The sequence below is a fragment of the Ochlerotatus camptorhynchus genome, unplaced genomic scaffold (genome assembly GCF_037179485.1).
Source record: "Ochlerotatus camptorhynchus isolate MF236.1 unplaced genomic scaffold, CSIRO-AGI_Acam_v1.1 ptg000412l, whole genome shotgun sequence".
Taxonomy (NCBI): domain Eukaryota; kingdom Metazoa; phylum Arthropoda; class Insecta; order Diptera; family Culicidae; genus Ochlerotatus; species Ochlerotatus camptorhynchus.
Window position 1 is genome coordinate 676748 of NW_027040898.1, and position 16467 is coordinate 693214.

Here is a 16467-nt window from a genome sequence, read left to right on the forward strand (position 1 = left end):
CCAAGCTGTTGTTCTGACATACTCAAATTCATCTTCCAGCGCATGATTCCAATAAAAAAAAATTTAATTGGGAACTCTCGAAGTCTCCAGGTCTTATCTGCTCTTTGTGGGATGAATTTCTCGACAAAGTTAATTAAACCAAGAAAACTTTTAACCTCAGCTAAAGATTCCGGGGTTCTGAAGTTCTGTATAGCTGCAATCTTTTCGTTTTCTATTTTCCATCCTTCATCAGAGACTATGAATCCCAGAAAATTAACAGAGCGTTTTCCAAACGCACATTTAGCTTCATTAATGTTGACGTTGTGGTTTTTAAAACATTTCAATACTGCGGTTAAATTTTCGTCGTGTTCTTCCTTTGTTCTTCCGAAAATCATTACATCGTCTAAGTAATTAACGGCCCCTTTGCATCCAGCAAGGACAACAGTTTGAAGAACTTCTTGAAATATGTCCGGGGCGTTAGTAAGCCCAAAAGGTAGCCTACAGTACCTGTAGACTCCATCTCTAGCGAAAAAATTTGTGAGATGCCGAGAGTCTTCGTTCAACTCTATATGATGAAATGCGCTTGTAAGATCTATGGTGGAGAACCATTGAGCACCATGTAGTTCCATTACTATCGACTCGAACGTAGGCATCTTGAAGGGTGTGCGGTAGATACAACGATTTGGTCCGCGGAGATCTATGACAAGACGAATGTCATCTTTTCCTTTTGGTACTACCAAAAGGGAAGAGCAAAATGATCGATCCATATCTTTTGACACTTCCTCAATAATACCACTCGACAAAAGATCTTTAAGTCTCTGCCTTGTGGCTTCCTTAAACGCTACCGGAATATTCGTATACACATTACGAGCTGGAGGCATCTCTTTGTCGTATCTTAACGAAACAGCAGGGATATTGAATTTTGGAAACTTGTCAGGAATTAAAACTTAACTTACTTAACTTAAAATAAATTGTATCGGTGTCACATTGGCTTGATAGCAACCGATGATGACGTATTGGAACGTCTAGGCCAACGTCAAGGACGCAATACCTAATTGTAGTGTTGAAGCCCAGAAGTGCTCTTGATTCATCCACAACATAAAACTTTTCCACCATAACTGGCCTGTCCTCTGAGATAAACAATTCAGCGAAAAAGTTGGCAATAACCTTTATCTGACCGTTGGTCGCATATGCCTTCAAAGGTTTATCAGTACAGTAACGCAAAGCAAGAATCTTGGATACAGCTTTTCTGTTGGCCAGAATCTCATCAAACATCGACTTAGTTATAGTATTAACATGAGCGCCGGAATCTATCAAAAACTCGACTTTTACACCGGCAACTTTCGCTTCAACTATTGCGCTGTTATTTTTGATAATTTCCTTCCCACGTGATGGTTTGATTAATGACTGGACATGAGTCGTACAGCGTACATCTGTTTGCTGTGATTGTAATAATCCAAAACGCAATTTCTGTAATGCAGTGTACATTTAGTCATTTTTATTCCAAAACAATTCAGTTAAATTCAATACAAAAGGAAATCTCAACGAAAAAAATTATTCAAGATCTTCATTTTCGCATACCTTGGTGTCGAATGACTCAGCTTTTGTATCTTCGATCGCTGCGATTTTCTTCTCAACGCCCGAATCTTCCTGGTCGGCAAAGCGCTTTAGCCCTCTGGTCTGGTTTCTAGGCGGATTAGAAGTGCCACGAGAAGCACATGCCCGAGCAATGTGACCCAACCGTCCACAAACTCGGCATTCTTTGTTGATTGCGAAGCATCCAGACGCCCGATGAAAAGCGCTACCACATCGCCAGCAATTTGAAGGTGCTTGTGATCGAAAATTTCCTCGTGAAATTCCATATCCACCTCTTCCATTACGGCGGTTTCCTCGATGGTATCCTCTGGGATACCAGTTAGAGTTGAAAGATTCACGATGTCCTTGAAACTCAGAACGATCTTGTGAAACTGCTGACACTTTCATGGTCTGACTGTGGCTACGAGATCTTTGAAATTCCTCTTCATTTGATTTCTCTATTTCACGGTCGCGTACAAGGTCAATAAGGTCTTGCATTGAACCTTGCTTTACCCAGTTACGGTGCGCTAGTACTCGTACTCTTGTATCATTTGCATTCTTGGTGATAACTCTCACCATGGCCTCCATTTCTTCGTCTGACCCGTAATTACACAATTTTGCTGCTGATCCTACACGCCGAACAAAATTGACGCTGCTTTCCGTATCCATCTGACTCATCATCATGAGTTTTCCCCGTTGGGATAGAGTGTAGGTCCTTGATCCGTAGTAATCATTCAAGCGAGCCATAGCATTCGAAAACGGTTGGGTCTCCTCATCCCCAAGTAACATTTTAAGTTTTATGAAATACTACAAAGCAACTATAAAACAACATTCATAAAACTCTGGTCAAGGCTATTTTGTCATTAATGCATCCGCCAAAACCTCATTTAGACTAGAATATGTCTAGTTGGCCCACCCTGGAGAAGGTTCTGAAAGGTGTATTCTCGAAGCTCTTCAAGATTGATTTACTGCAAAAGGTTGTATGACGAACGCATTGAGAACCATTTGAAAGCTACAATAAAAGCTATTTAGCAACAATAAAAACCCTTTCCGAGCCATTTCCCCTAGCCGCATGCTGAATCCACTAGGAAAGCATCAATCAAGATAGAAAAGGATTTATGAATCCGATCTTATCAAAATTAGTAAAATAGAAACTGATGGTATAAAAATCTTGTTGAATATCCAAATTTATTACAATAGTTTTAAGTGACCTAGTTTTAAGTGCCATATTAAATTTTATGTGAAATGTACGTGAAAACTTCGACAAAATTAAGTCCACTCTCGTAAAACGTCGATTTAACTAATTATTTAACATTGAAAAAAATATATATTCTTCAGATAGAGCTTGGCCGAGATTTTCTTTTATTATTTTCGCATTTAAATGTTTGCTCATTGCTAAATTTTCCAAAACATAGTTATATCTAAGGAAATATTGATTGAAAATCGAAGATTGTACAAAACCAAGCAAACTAATTGTAACATGGCGGTGGCATAAAAGTTGATTTTCATGGGACATATGTGAAAAAGTTGTTTTGCTTTCAAGAATTCATTAATAAATTAATAAGGTTTTAAAATGGCTTTTATGAAGAAAACTTACAGGCTGAATTGTATTTATCTAAAGCCATTTTGCTTGATCCTAACCCATTCAGATTTAAGGCAGCATTTATGGAGGCAAAGTTGCCTGCAAAAAGTTAAACGTCAAAGTTTGTTTATCTTTCGATAGTTGCGCTGTGAGATCCAGGATTCTTCCAGGCAGTTTTCTCCCGATGGATTGGGAGCAGTTACTCAGATAGTTTGCGATACTGTTTTACAACATTTCGCATTTCGAACAGCTGGAAGCGCAATCGTTCCCGAAAAAGATCCCCTTCTTCCGGATGGTTACAGAAGTGCACCGTCTAACGATGCAGGGATTTACGCTTGAATGAAATTTTCGAAGAGTTGATTCTTTTGCCGAATAAAATCGCTGCTATGGATCGGTTTCAGTGGTTTGCTGTCGATTGTTATTTCGATTGTCATCTATTCGCAAGATCTGGAGAAGGCTGGTATGTTTTTAAACTTTCGACATTGTTTTATGAATTCGAGGGCCACGCTCACTTTACTCTTCTCCGCCAGATGGTCAGTCGTTGATGGTGTGCTGGTTCTTTTAAAGAAGTAAATTTTGCTGAAATCGACTTGAATTTTTCCTCCTACTTCGTCTATCCTTCGTGATTTACTTTTCATAAATTTGGCATTTATTAACTATGAGGAACCATCTTTTAAGCTCAATTTGTAAACAAATTGGGGAGTTAATGATGCACTTTAAAGAGCCTAAAAAGCAACAATAAATGCTTTTTGCTCTAATGCAAAACCTCATGGTTTTATGGTTGCATTTATAATGATAGAACACGTTTATAAAGTATTTCATCAAGACATTAATAAACAATTGCTAATGACGTTTATGCTTGAATAACAGAACAGTTTTAAAGAGGGATTGATAACTGTTTTAAATTTATTTTTAAAACAAGACAGTTTGTGACTTTCTTGCCAGACTACAAAAGGTTTTTAAAACAGCAAAAAGCTAAATTACTAAGCAGGAATGTTTTACACTTTAAAATGCTACATTTAAACTAAATGGATTGTTCATTGCCGTTATAAAACCATCATAAATCAGAATGGATGCCAAACGGTTGCTGAATTGTTACTGCAGGCATTCCTGGGACAGAAGATGTTGCTTGGAATATTTCACGTAGTTTTAGTCCCGACTTTATCTTAAACACACCGAATTTTGTTTCTTAATCTACAGCGTTAATAAGCTGAAGAGAAGAAATAAGGATATCTTTCCAGTACGCCTGTTTGTCTATATCCGCTTCGCCAGATGACGGAACACACTCTGGAATGTTGAGTGTGCCCAATTTCCAGTTGTTCATTTTGGCTAGCATCAAAGAATCTTCACGTGAGCTAGCCTGATAAAATCCACTTCCGAATCCCTGATCCGCATCAGCGGAAAGTCGTGCTACTTGTTCTCGCAAAGTATTGTTCTTTTTGATGGCCTCCGTTAGTTCTCTCAAAATACGGTTTTTGGAAATCTTTCTGCAACAAAACAGTTGAAATAAAAAATTCTCTATAAGTTGCTTTAATGGATGATTGGGGCTCCGTCTATCTCCACCGGAACCCAGTATTCTGCAAAACTCATTCCTGCATCAGTTTTTTTTATTATTATTGCTGTCCGTCTTTTACCACCGGATGCACAAGCTATTGGGCGTTTCGTCTATCTCCACCGAAACCCCAGATACTATTATCATTTTGTTTAAACTTACTTTGGGGGAGCCGTTGGTTCATTTGCCGCGCCATTGTCGCGACCGGCAGGACAATCGAACCCAGGCAGATCTGCCATATTCTTTGATTTGGATGATCCGGCCGCAGGTTCCTCGAAAATCTTTACTAACAGGCGAGAGCGATGTCACTCGCTTACTCGACTTATTGTCGGATGCCGCTACGAAAAACAGCCAACTTCTACCCTGGTCTGCTTCTACTGGATCGTTGTCGACAAGCGAGAGCGATGCCACTCGCTTACTCGACTTATTGTCGGATAGGTGCTGGTGCTGCTGTTGTTGTTACACTGCTGCTGGTTAATACTGCTGCTGGTTACTGCTGCTGCTGTTGTGGCTTGTACCGCATCTGCCGAAAAAGTCCGATAGCGCATTTTTTTTTTTGCCATTTAAATGATCTTTATTTCTTGTGATTGTGTGGTTTACATGTATGAATTTTTTAAGTGACACAGATGCGTCTTTTCAACTTTAGTACATTTGAGATTTTAATTATTATTTACAGTTCCTAGTCCTATCAGGCCTATTTTAAAGTATGACCACCTTGGTGGGATTGGTTTGATTTGAATTGGAAAAAGGAGACTACTTATAACTACTATTTACAACTACAACTAACCTACAACTACTATGTACACCTAACCTACTATATACAAATTGCTTATCAAAGCATGTTCTGATAAATTACATTTTTGTGCAAATTTAGTCTTAATTTCGTTAATTTTGGAATCTATTTTGGCAATGCCTGCCTCTTCATGTAAATTTGTTATTCTAGTGTCGAAAGGACGATCAAGAACCATCCTCAGCACTCTATTCTGAGCTACCTGAATTTTGTTCCTGTGAGTCTGTGCACATGATTCCCACACCGGAGCTGCGTAGAGGATCGCAGGTGCTATGATTTGTTTGTAGACGGCCAGTTTGTTCACCCTTGAGAGGCGGGATCTGCGGCAAATCAGCGGATACAGACACCTAACCAAGGCGGAACACTTGACTACGGTTTTCTCCACATGCGAGCGGAATAGAAGCTTTTCGTCAAACAACATCCCGAGATAGGTTACTTCGGCGGACCACTCAACCCTTGTGCCATCCATGATTACAGTACAAGAGGGAGCCGGTTTTAGTTTGGGTGATTGTCGATAGAGGAACATGATTGTTTGTGTTTTGGAAGCATTGATTTTGATTTTCCACGTGGTGGCATAATCAGCAAAGGCGTTAAGGCATCGTTGAAGTTTGTTCGTTATTTCGCGAGGCATCCTTCCTTTGACGGCTATTGCGGTATCATCTGCGAACAGGAAAAACACGCAACCGTCTCCAAGGGGAGGAATGTCGGAAGTGTAAATGCTGTAGAGCAAGGGGCCCAGCAGACTGCCTTGCGGGACTCCTGCAGGGATGGAAAACGTGTCGGAAAGACAACCATTCAACGATACCTTAAACGACCTTTGCTGGAGGTAGCTACGGGTGATTTTAACCAGATGTAATGGAAAGTTGAAGTTACAAAGCTTGTATACAAGCCCATTGTGCCAGACATTATCAAACGCTTTCTCAACGTCTAACAATGCCATGGCTGTGGACTTGGATACAGCTTTGTTACTTCGGATGTTATTCATCACCCGCACTAGCTGGTGATTGGTGGAGTGCCCCTTTCTGAACCCAAACTGTTCCGGAAGGAGAATGTTATTTTCCTCGACAAACTTGAGCAAACGATTGAGAATGAGTTTCTCGAACAATTTGCTCAGCGCTGAAAGGAGGCTGATTGGTCTGTAGCTTGAAGCTAGCGTTGGGTCCTTCCCGGGTTTGCGGATAGGTATGATTTTCGCTGTCTTCCAGATGCTTGGAAAGTAGTGCAGTTCCAAGCATCTGTTGAAGACAGCAGCCAGCAGAGAGTGAACCTTCATGCTGAGATTTTTCAACACTAGGTTGAATATTCCGTCAAACCCGGGGGCCTTCATGTTTTTGGTGCATTTCAGCGCTGAGCAAATCTGTTCAACTGTGATTCTATCCTCCGGAGGGATGGCACAAGGGGAGGAATCAAAGTTGAGTACGCATTGCTCAACCTGAACTTCGAGCGGACTTTGGATGTTGAAGCCAAGCAAGTGCGATTTGGCAATATGCTCACCAATCGCATTTGCTTTCTCCTGAGGGGTGATTATGAGCCGATCGTCATCATTTTCATCTTTTAGTGGCGGAATGGGTTTAGGGTGCGTCTTTAAGACCTTGGCAACTTTCCAGAATGGTCTGGAGCGGTCGTCCAGATTCTGGACAAGCCGCCCGAAACTTTCGTTCCGGAGTGAGACCATTCTGGAAGCAATCTCCTTGTTCAGATCGGCCATTTCACGTTTCATCGCTAGATCTCCAGTCCTTACAAGTTTTCTTCATAAAAGCCATTTTACAACCTAAGGATTTTGTTAAGGATTTCTTAAAAGCAAAACAACTTTTTCACAAATGACCCATGAAAATCAACTTTTATGCCACCGCCATGTTACAATTAGTTTGCTTGTTTTTTACAATCTTCGATTTTCAATCTATATTTCCTTAGATATAACTATGTTTTGGTAAATTTAGCAATGAGCAAACATTTAAATGCGAAAATCATTTAAAAAAATGTCGACCAAGCTCGATCTGAAGAATATATTTTTTTTTTCAATGTTAAATAATTGGTCAAATCGACGTTTTACGAGGGTGGACTTAATTTTTTCGATGTTTTCACGTACATTTCACATAAAATTTAATATGGCACTTAAAACTAGGTCACTTAAAACTATTGTAATAAATTTGGATATTCAACAAGATTTTTATACCATCAGTTTCTATTTTACTAATTTTGATAAGATCGGATTCATAAATCCTTTTCTATCTTGATTGATACTTTCCTAGTAGATTCAGCATGCGGCTAGGGGAAATGGCTCGGAGAGGGTTTTTATTGTTGCTAAATAGCTTTTATTGTAGCTTTAAAATGGTTCTCAATGCGTTCGTCATACAACCTTTTGCAGTAAATCAATCTTAAAGAGCTTCGAGAATACACCCTTCAGAACCTTCTCCAGGGTGGGCCAACTAGACATATTCTAGTCTTAATGAGGTTTTGGTGCATGCATTAATGACAAAATAGCCTTGACCAGGGTTTTATGAATGTTGTTTTATAGTTGCTTTGTAGTATTTCATAAAACTTAAAATGTTACTTGGGTTAGAACTCTATCAGCTGATTCAACGAACTTACTAATAATGTTCACGTTGCCTGCCAGATCAGGAGGAATGTAAGCGGACCCTACGTAAACATGTCTAGCTCCTGCATCTATAACTACCCAAATCTGTTCTGTATCTGCTTCCACTGCGACAGAACAAATGCTGGAGCTCAATCGAGTATGCACAGCTACTAGTACCCCACCACCTCTTGTCTTACCAGATCGTATGGGATCGCGATCCTTACGGTACACTTGATACTGTGGCCCATAGATTTGAGGCGATGAGATCTCGTTGTTTAACCAGGTTTCTGAGAGAACAACGATGTCGTACTCCATCTCCAAGACAGCGAGAAAGAAGTCTTCTATTTTGGTTCTGAGGACCCTAACGTTCTGGTAGTAGAAGCTTACGATGTTGTCGGTACGAATAACACAGCGTGGGCGACCAGTTTCGTGGGTTTCGACGTCGCAGGTGGTAGTAGTAGGCTGAAGCAAAGAGATGGTGGACTCTTCTCGGACAGGCTGAAATAGGTGGTTACTATTCAGAGATTGTGCAGTATCCTTTCAGGCTTCGGCGGGACATATACCACTGTTTAGCTTACCTGGTGAAACAGGAAGTGCAACCGAGTGATATGCACAAAAATCCCCAGTGCCGAAAGGCGCGGTGTTTACAGTGATGTTGATATCTTCAATGTCATCAGAGAGCGTTGTGTTAGCAGAGGTTTGTACTGAGTCGACAGCGGGCTGGAACGTGGGAATAATATTCAATTTCGTGATAGCATCTTGCCCGGCTTCGGCGAGACATATACCACTGTTTGCCTAACCTGGAAAAACAGGGAAGGCCGCTCCTGAGTGGTTGACGTCATCGGCCAAGGTGATGATTGCGTTGACGTTAAGAGATGTGCGGCAAAGGTTGATATCTTCATTGCACTGTAACCAAGAAGGCTCATTCAAATTTGGTGCAGTATCCTGCCGGACTTCGGCGAGACATATACCATTCGTAAGCTCACCTGGAGAAACAGGAAGCTCAGGTGGGGTAATGTATGCACCATTCGCTGATGATTGCTAGCTGGAGTAATCAATTAGCTGCTTCGCATTCTTCAACCTTTTCTGGACATCCAGTATCTTCACCGGGGGAAACAAAGGGTTCTTGAAACGGCCAACCGCCTGCTTCTCCAAGATCTCGGGGGTCAGACTCGCTTCGGTGACCACACCTTCGATCTCCACATCACGAGCTGGGATGTAAACTCTATACTCGAGCGTGAAGAGCTGGGAGGCAGCAATCTCGTTAGCCTGCTTCGGGTTAGAGACGGAGACACGAAGTTTATTGTGCCTAAACTTCGTGATTTCAGTCACGGCCGAGTATCGCTTCGTCAGATCATTAGTAATTTGCATTACATTCAAAGGTTTGTTTCTGGGCTGAAAGTAGACAACCCATGGGCCAGTCGAGTCATCTGGATAGGCTCACGATCGGGGGTTTATCTGAGCCTGCCCTTTGCCAGACTGAGACGGTGAACCAGGGATGACATCATCTTTCTTCTGAGATGACGTACGTTTTCGACCCTTCTTGCCATCGCGTGGCAAAGTGGTGTCATCTTCCGACAAAACGTCCATTTCGTCTTGCGACAAAATGTCCATTTTGCCGTACTAGTGGGAGCGAAAAACGCTCTACCACTGAAACGATAATCACTCGGACACAATACACACAAAAAAAAACTACAAACACAGAACACAAACTTAAAATTTAACTGATGGGCGAAAGAGAGAAACAAGAACATAAACTTATCTGATAATCCTATACTATCACACCGAGCGTTTAAACAGCAGCAGCGGAGCGATGCGCAGCGTGGATGATCTTCGATCAGCGTGTGCGGGCGGTCTTCGTTGGTGTGTGTTTGTATGAGGGTCGGCACTCAGCTGAACACACGATGATAGATGAGCGGTGTAAATGCGGAGGCAGATGCTGACACTCGATGACGATGATCCGTGTGCAGGTATGCGTTACCACGCACCGATGGTGCGCAAAATGGTTGGCGAATTGGCAATCGTAAAAACAATTTTCCTTCCGATGATGCCGAAAACACACTTTCTTCTCAGAAAAAAACCCACTTTTAGTTAATTGTTTAACTGGGAACTATGTCAGGAAACACTAAGCGAGAAAAACTGATAATTTAAATCAAGCGAATATCGAGAAAACTTCCAAAATAGCGGAGCGCGAACTAAGTCGACCGTACTTCTTGCTAGGACGCAGTGGAGTGACCTTATATAAATGTCATTGCCCACTAACTGCTACCAGGAGGACTGAAAGAACAAAAGAGATGGCAAGTTACTATATGCTATATGACAGATAAGCTCGTATTCGCTTTCCCTCTCATAAACCGTAAACAATGGGGTCATCATTCGTGAATGGAACGATTTTTTTTCTACGCTGAAATGCATTATCATTTCGCTTTTTCTGGACGACGATTTTTACGCATAAAAAGTAAAAGAAGGAAGATGTTTTGCTTTTTAACACAAACGCACACGGCTATGAGAAATGCCATTAGAGTAAAGAGAGTCTCCCTGCCATTCCTTCGACATATCCTCTAACAACCCAAGATATTTTCAAATCCTACTGGTAGAGCGATCTGCATGTGTATTGAATATAGTTTTGAGAATTCAGGATGAATGAAACATTGGATATTTTTTAATTAGGGGGAATGTTGGCTTCGGAACTTCTTTCCCTTTTACCGCAAGGGGAGTAAATAAAGTCTTAGAGTGTTTATTTTTGCAGAACAATGCATTGGAACATGATACAAATAAATACCCACTGATGATTATAGATAAAGAAGCATTTCCCCTATTTTCTATCGTTAAACTTTGAATATGTTTTATTCCAAATGTGTTTTTGAATATCAAACTGTACGGAATTATGATAATCGTACTGGAATTAGCAGAAATGCATACATAGTTTTTATTTAATGTGATCGTCCCACTCCACAATTAGCATTTTACTTACCCTTTGCTTTTGCAAGAAGCATTGATGAAATCTGTGGATGGAAATTGATCTGAGCATAAAATAGATAGTAGATAGATTTAGAGGCTTGAAACGTAAAATACTTTGCGTAGAGTTATTCGCTAGCGTTAGATTTTTCGAGCATCTAGGATTGAGATTAAGATGTGCCCCTCGATAATGTCACTATTACTAAAAAAAATGCTCATACCAAGAAGCAATGTTTGAAGAGAAATCGCCGATTTTTCTAAAATCTACATACTGGAAAACTGCTTTATCCACCGCAGTTTGTATTGGTTGCGTATGTTTTGGTAATAGAGCTAATAAACTATAGAGGCAGCGCTACAGTATCTCTCCTGGGTTCTGGCAAAGTTGCCAGTCTTCTTGATATGATGTCTTCGGTATAATTGTACTTGCCACACAATTATGCTAATGTAAAATGATACCGGCATTGAAAGCTCTCAATAAATAACTGTGGAAGTGCATCTACATAGAAAAAAAAGTTGTTGAATATTACATCCAAACTGCTGCACCCAGGTCAATCCAATTACATATTTTTTTGCTGTGTATAACACTAAGCTTAGAGCACGCAATAAGCTTATATGCGACAAGTAATAAGTTTAAATGCGAAGTAGAAGAAGAAGAATAAGAATTCAAAAGAAGCATATACTCTTAAAAATGAATAAGATGTTCTCATCTTTCCTACAGACACTATACATAAGCACCAACAGAAGTGTACACACCTTTCAATATATGAATCTTGGGTATGTTTGGTATAAATGGTAAAAGGTGGTATAAGTGTAAATAAATTTTGAGTGTAAAAAGCGTTCTCCCCACCGCTAGGTGTCACTACCAATTGAAATTTAAATGCCTCTGTTTCTGATTCCCATGTTACTTATCTGTTCTGTGTTTTAAGGATAGCTAAGGATTTCACTGACGTGTACTGCCTTAAATAGTTAAACTGTTCCCTAGTACGATCTACATCAGAATATTACGCAGCTTTTTGAAAAAAGGGTTCATAATGGAGTTGAGCGAATCGAGTCAGTTCAACGCAGATTCATTCGCTACGCACTTCGGTGATTACTAGGAGGCCCTATGAGGAACGTTGTTCATTGATACACATAGAACCTCTCAACACTCGTCGCGACAGAAACAACCGGATGCTTCGATTGCCACTTATTGGAACTAATTACGGCTTGCATAGCGCTATCATCGGTCTTCAAAGATTATTCAACCAACCGATGAAATTCTCATTGATACAAAAAATGCTCTCCGTTACTACCAGATTCAAGCGATCAAATTAATGACCATTATAAACGAACCAAGTGAACAACACCAACATTCTTGTATCCAAAGGCCATGTTGTATCAACGCCATTCGCCTCGTTTGAAGTGAAAGAGTTGAACATTTCAGTCACGTTCACCATTCCTTGCACCTCAACTAGCTATATAAGCATTTTGATAGACTTTCACATTTTCCCCGGTATTCCTGTACTCCTTTAAACAACTTTACCGTTTTTCCACTAGCATATCTATGGAAATCGCTTTTGAAATTTCTCGTTTTGCATTGCTTGACTCAGCCTTTTTTGGTACGACCAACTCGGACTAGGCATGGATGAACACAACGAGCTTGATGCAGTACCGTAGAACCCCGTTGTTTTGAGTATCTAAAATTGCAATTAAACGACGGTTGAACTTGTATCCCTGCACAGGTGCCCAATTGCTTTATGCACCTGTGAAGGGGAACCAGATCAACGAATTCTAATGTAGCGCCATTTAATGGCATGCAATTGTAGCTATTCAAACTAACGGGATTCTACGGTAGCATCCCTCCTTCTGATGAATAGTTCGGGCAGAGAGTGGGGGGTTTTTAAAAGAGGATTAGGATAGCTACATACCAGAACTTCTTTTGGCAATCGTGTACTATAGGGTGGATCAGACACAAGCCATCGGACGTAGTCCCAAATTGGAGTTAAAGTTGCGTCGCTCCAGAACAATATTTCAAAGGTATAAATTTACCATTGAAAAGGCGACCCCTTTGAATCCACGACAAACATATATTTTGGGTAACCCTAGCGTACAACCGACTGATGACGACCAGCAGCACATTGGTTTTGCTTTTCCCAAATTACACTTTGTTCCATTTTTGCCTTTAATCCCGGTTTAGATGATTCAATTAACTTGAACTGCAAAATGAACGACCAGACAGCTGGTCGATGATAGATTTGTTCTATTCGATGTCAAGACAATTGAACACCGACTGTCACTTGAACCGTGTATTTTGGCCTTTAGGAAAGACCAGTTCGCTGTCCAATGGCTATGCTGAATTTGGGACATGTGGGTGGTAATCTTTTTATTATTGTTTGTTTGCCTCAGGACATAATCCATAAAACTCTATCGATTCAGAATGATCCGACCTTTGCATGAAACAATCGTTTTTTGGCTTAAAATGTTGCTTTCTTCCTAAAGTTAGAATGTGTCAATCATGCAGGAAACAATTCACTAATGGTACCCCCCATCTCTCTCTCTCTCTCATCTTCTTTTCCTTCCAGATGGACCCAGCCAACCCGAACTCGGCGCTGATACCGACATGTGCGACGATTTCCACCGGCACCAGTGTCGCCAGTCCCAGTTCGGCCATAGCAACCATAGGAGGAGGCGGCGTCGGAGGCGTCGGTGGCATTGGGGGTACATCTTCGGCCATGGTCCCCGTCGGAAACCACCCATCGACGCTGCTCAGCCCGACGCTCCTGTCGCCGGGGACCAACACCGGAACGGCTTCGATTGCCACCTCCCGGGATGACGAGGACGATTCCAGCCAACAGATCTCGTCCGCTGGCAGCAAAAGCTCCGGCCAGCGGTAAGTGTTTCCACACCGACTCTGACCCCCACTTGAGCGCAGCGCAGCATTCCGGTTTTTGTTGTCGAAAGAAGTTCCATCACGCTCCTTGCGGTGGCTTCCGAGGGGGATAATTAATTAATATTAGCATCTACCGAAATTGGACAGGGACTTTGGCATGTTCCGGAGTTTAGCTCGGTCACCACCGAAAGAAGCGGAAAAAGTGAAAGTCACTCCAACGGCCAAAGTAGAGACGAAGGTCGGTTATTAATTGGTGTTACGCAAATGATGGATTACTCTGCGCCAAGCCCCCCAAGATTTATTTTTTTTTTCGACCGACGGACAAATAATCCACGAACCGACTCATGGCTCAGCAGCGGGGATTAATTAGAATAAAATGTCAAGTTATTTGGCGGTAGAATCTACTTTTTAAGGCAAACGCGACGGGACGGGATGAGTTTTATGATGAAGTTTATGGTGACCTTTGTCAGGATTATGATTTTTTGTGTCTCTGATTCTTCTTTTCCCTGTCGAGAACCGGTAGGTGGGGGGGGGACTCAAATTAGTCTACTTTCCTTCATTTCACGGGGTATTCACAGTCGGGATAGTGACCTTCGTCAAACTTGGTTTGTTGTTGGGTTGGGACACAGTCGTTCGAACCGATCGGGACCGGTATGGAAGAAGTGTGGTGCAAAAGCAAACAAAATTTAATCAAGTGTATCATTTACTGACCCTACCCTTTTTCCCTCCTGCTGCAATCATGGTTTATTGGCTGTCCGTCGTTGGTCTGGCGGTGGGGTGGGATGGACAGTGTGGTGGTGGTGGTGTAGGTATTACAATAAAATGGTTTGTTTCTTTAGGACAGATTAAGGGATTGGAATTGATGTTTTTTCAGGTCTCTTGAGCGGTGATTTGCTTTATTTTAAGAAGAATGGACGATTGGCACAACCAAATAGCGGGGGAGAATATCGGTACTGATTTAAAGTAAATACCAGAAGTGCTATGACTTTCCAAGTAACAATGCAAGCTGAACAACAAGAACAAAGGCTGATCACTGACTAATTAAAGGTGTAGAAAGCTAATATTACTCAAATTAACAATAAATGGTTAGAAAATTGGCTTTGTAAACATTTAATCAACTTGATATTCAATATTTAATTGATATGGGATAAAAAATTGATTAAATATGAGTCATATAAGAACTTAAGAAAAAATGTGAAGTCGAATGATCATTATTCGATAATTAGGGGCGATCCATTTATCATGCTAAATTGAGGAAAATTAAACCCCTCTTTCGTGACGTTTTTCTTATACCTAATGCATTGCTTGGCACCAGATCATAAACGCCCGCCCCCCTTAATGCGTGACATAATATGTGCATCTCCCCTTAGTCTGAATTGTCACTAGGGCCGAATGGTCATTAGGTCGAATGGTCATTAGGTTGAATGGTCATCATGCCGAATGAGTTCCAGCTTACCCAGACTTAAATAAATGTTGACGACCTTTCTTACAAATTTATTTTTTTAATTGCTTTATTTGTACAGGCTCATTCGAATAAACTTTACAGAGCCAAGTTATACATTGTTGATGTCTTAAATCTAAAATGAGTGGATTTGCACCGATTACTCACGGTCTTCTCGAGGTTAGTGGATGACAATTGTATGGATAGGGAGAGGGAGATGGAGATGATTTATGATTAAAAAATCCTATCAACGTTATATCTTATAGCTTTGTAATCATACAGTTATTACATAAACAAATAGGGGAAATGTTGGCTTCGGCAATACCTTAACCTTTTATCGTCAGGGGGGTAAACAAAGTCCTAGAGCACTTAAATTTGGCCAATGGATGCTCTCAAACACAATGTATCCACATACAGTCAAGATTCATATAGTATGGATAATAGGGACCGCACTATAGGAATCGGCATTAACGAATACACGTAGCATATGGGATTAGAGCTAATTGGGGACAAACGCTTATTGTAGGGTAATGAAGAGATAACTTCCTGGTGTCTTCTGTAAAGTTACTAAACAGAAAATTTGCCACCTTTTGGGAACATTGAGCATCCGGAAAGTCACGAGTCTGATCCTCCGGAAGACCCGGGAAATCCGTAAAAGTGGTCAATTCATGAAACTAATCCTAGAGCTCAGCAGATTTTTCGAAATCACTCCTAGACATTTTAACAGAATTAATTCGGAGTTGTGACTGGAATATGGACACTGGAGACCACAATATGGTCCACTGAAAGATCCAGAACGTCCGTAAAAGTGGTCAATTTATGAATCTGATCCTAGAGCACAGCGGATTTTTCGAAACCACTCCTAGACGTCTTATCAGAATGAATTCGGAGTTGTGATCCAATTATGGACCCTGGACGCCACGGTATGGTCCTCTGGATGATCCGAAACATCCGAGAAAATGGTCATTTCATGAAAATGATTCTGAGCTTTATGTTTTTTTTTCGAAACTGCTCATAGACGCCTTATCAGAATAAATTCGAAGTTGTGGCCTGAATATGGACCCAGAGGACCACGTTATGGTCCACCGGAAGATCCGTAACATCTGTAAAAGTGGTCAATTAATCAATCTGATCCTCTAGACA

General features: G+C 41.0%; 1 protein-coding gene across 5 annotated transcripts in view; it reads left to right on the plus strand.

Moving 5' to 3' along the window:
* The window catches only part of LOC135710982 (uncharacterized), an 825769-nt gene that overhangs the window by 605631 nt on the left and 203671 nt on the right, over positions 1 to 16467 (plus strand). For all 5 annotated transcript variants that reach the window (XM_065233717.1, XM_065233715.1, XM_065233718.1 and 2 more), the window contains exon 3: positions 13576 to 13883. In XM_065233717.1, coding sequence (XP_065089789.1) covers positions 13576 to 13883 — 308 coding nt within the window. The remainder of the gene's footprint in view (positions 1 to 13575; positions 13884 to 16467) is intronic.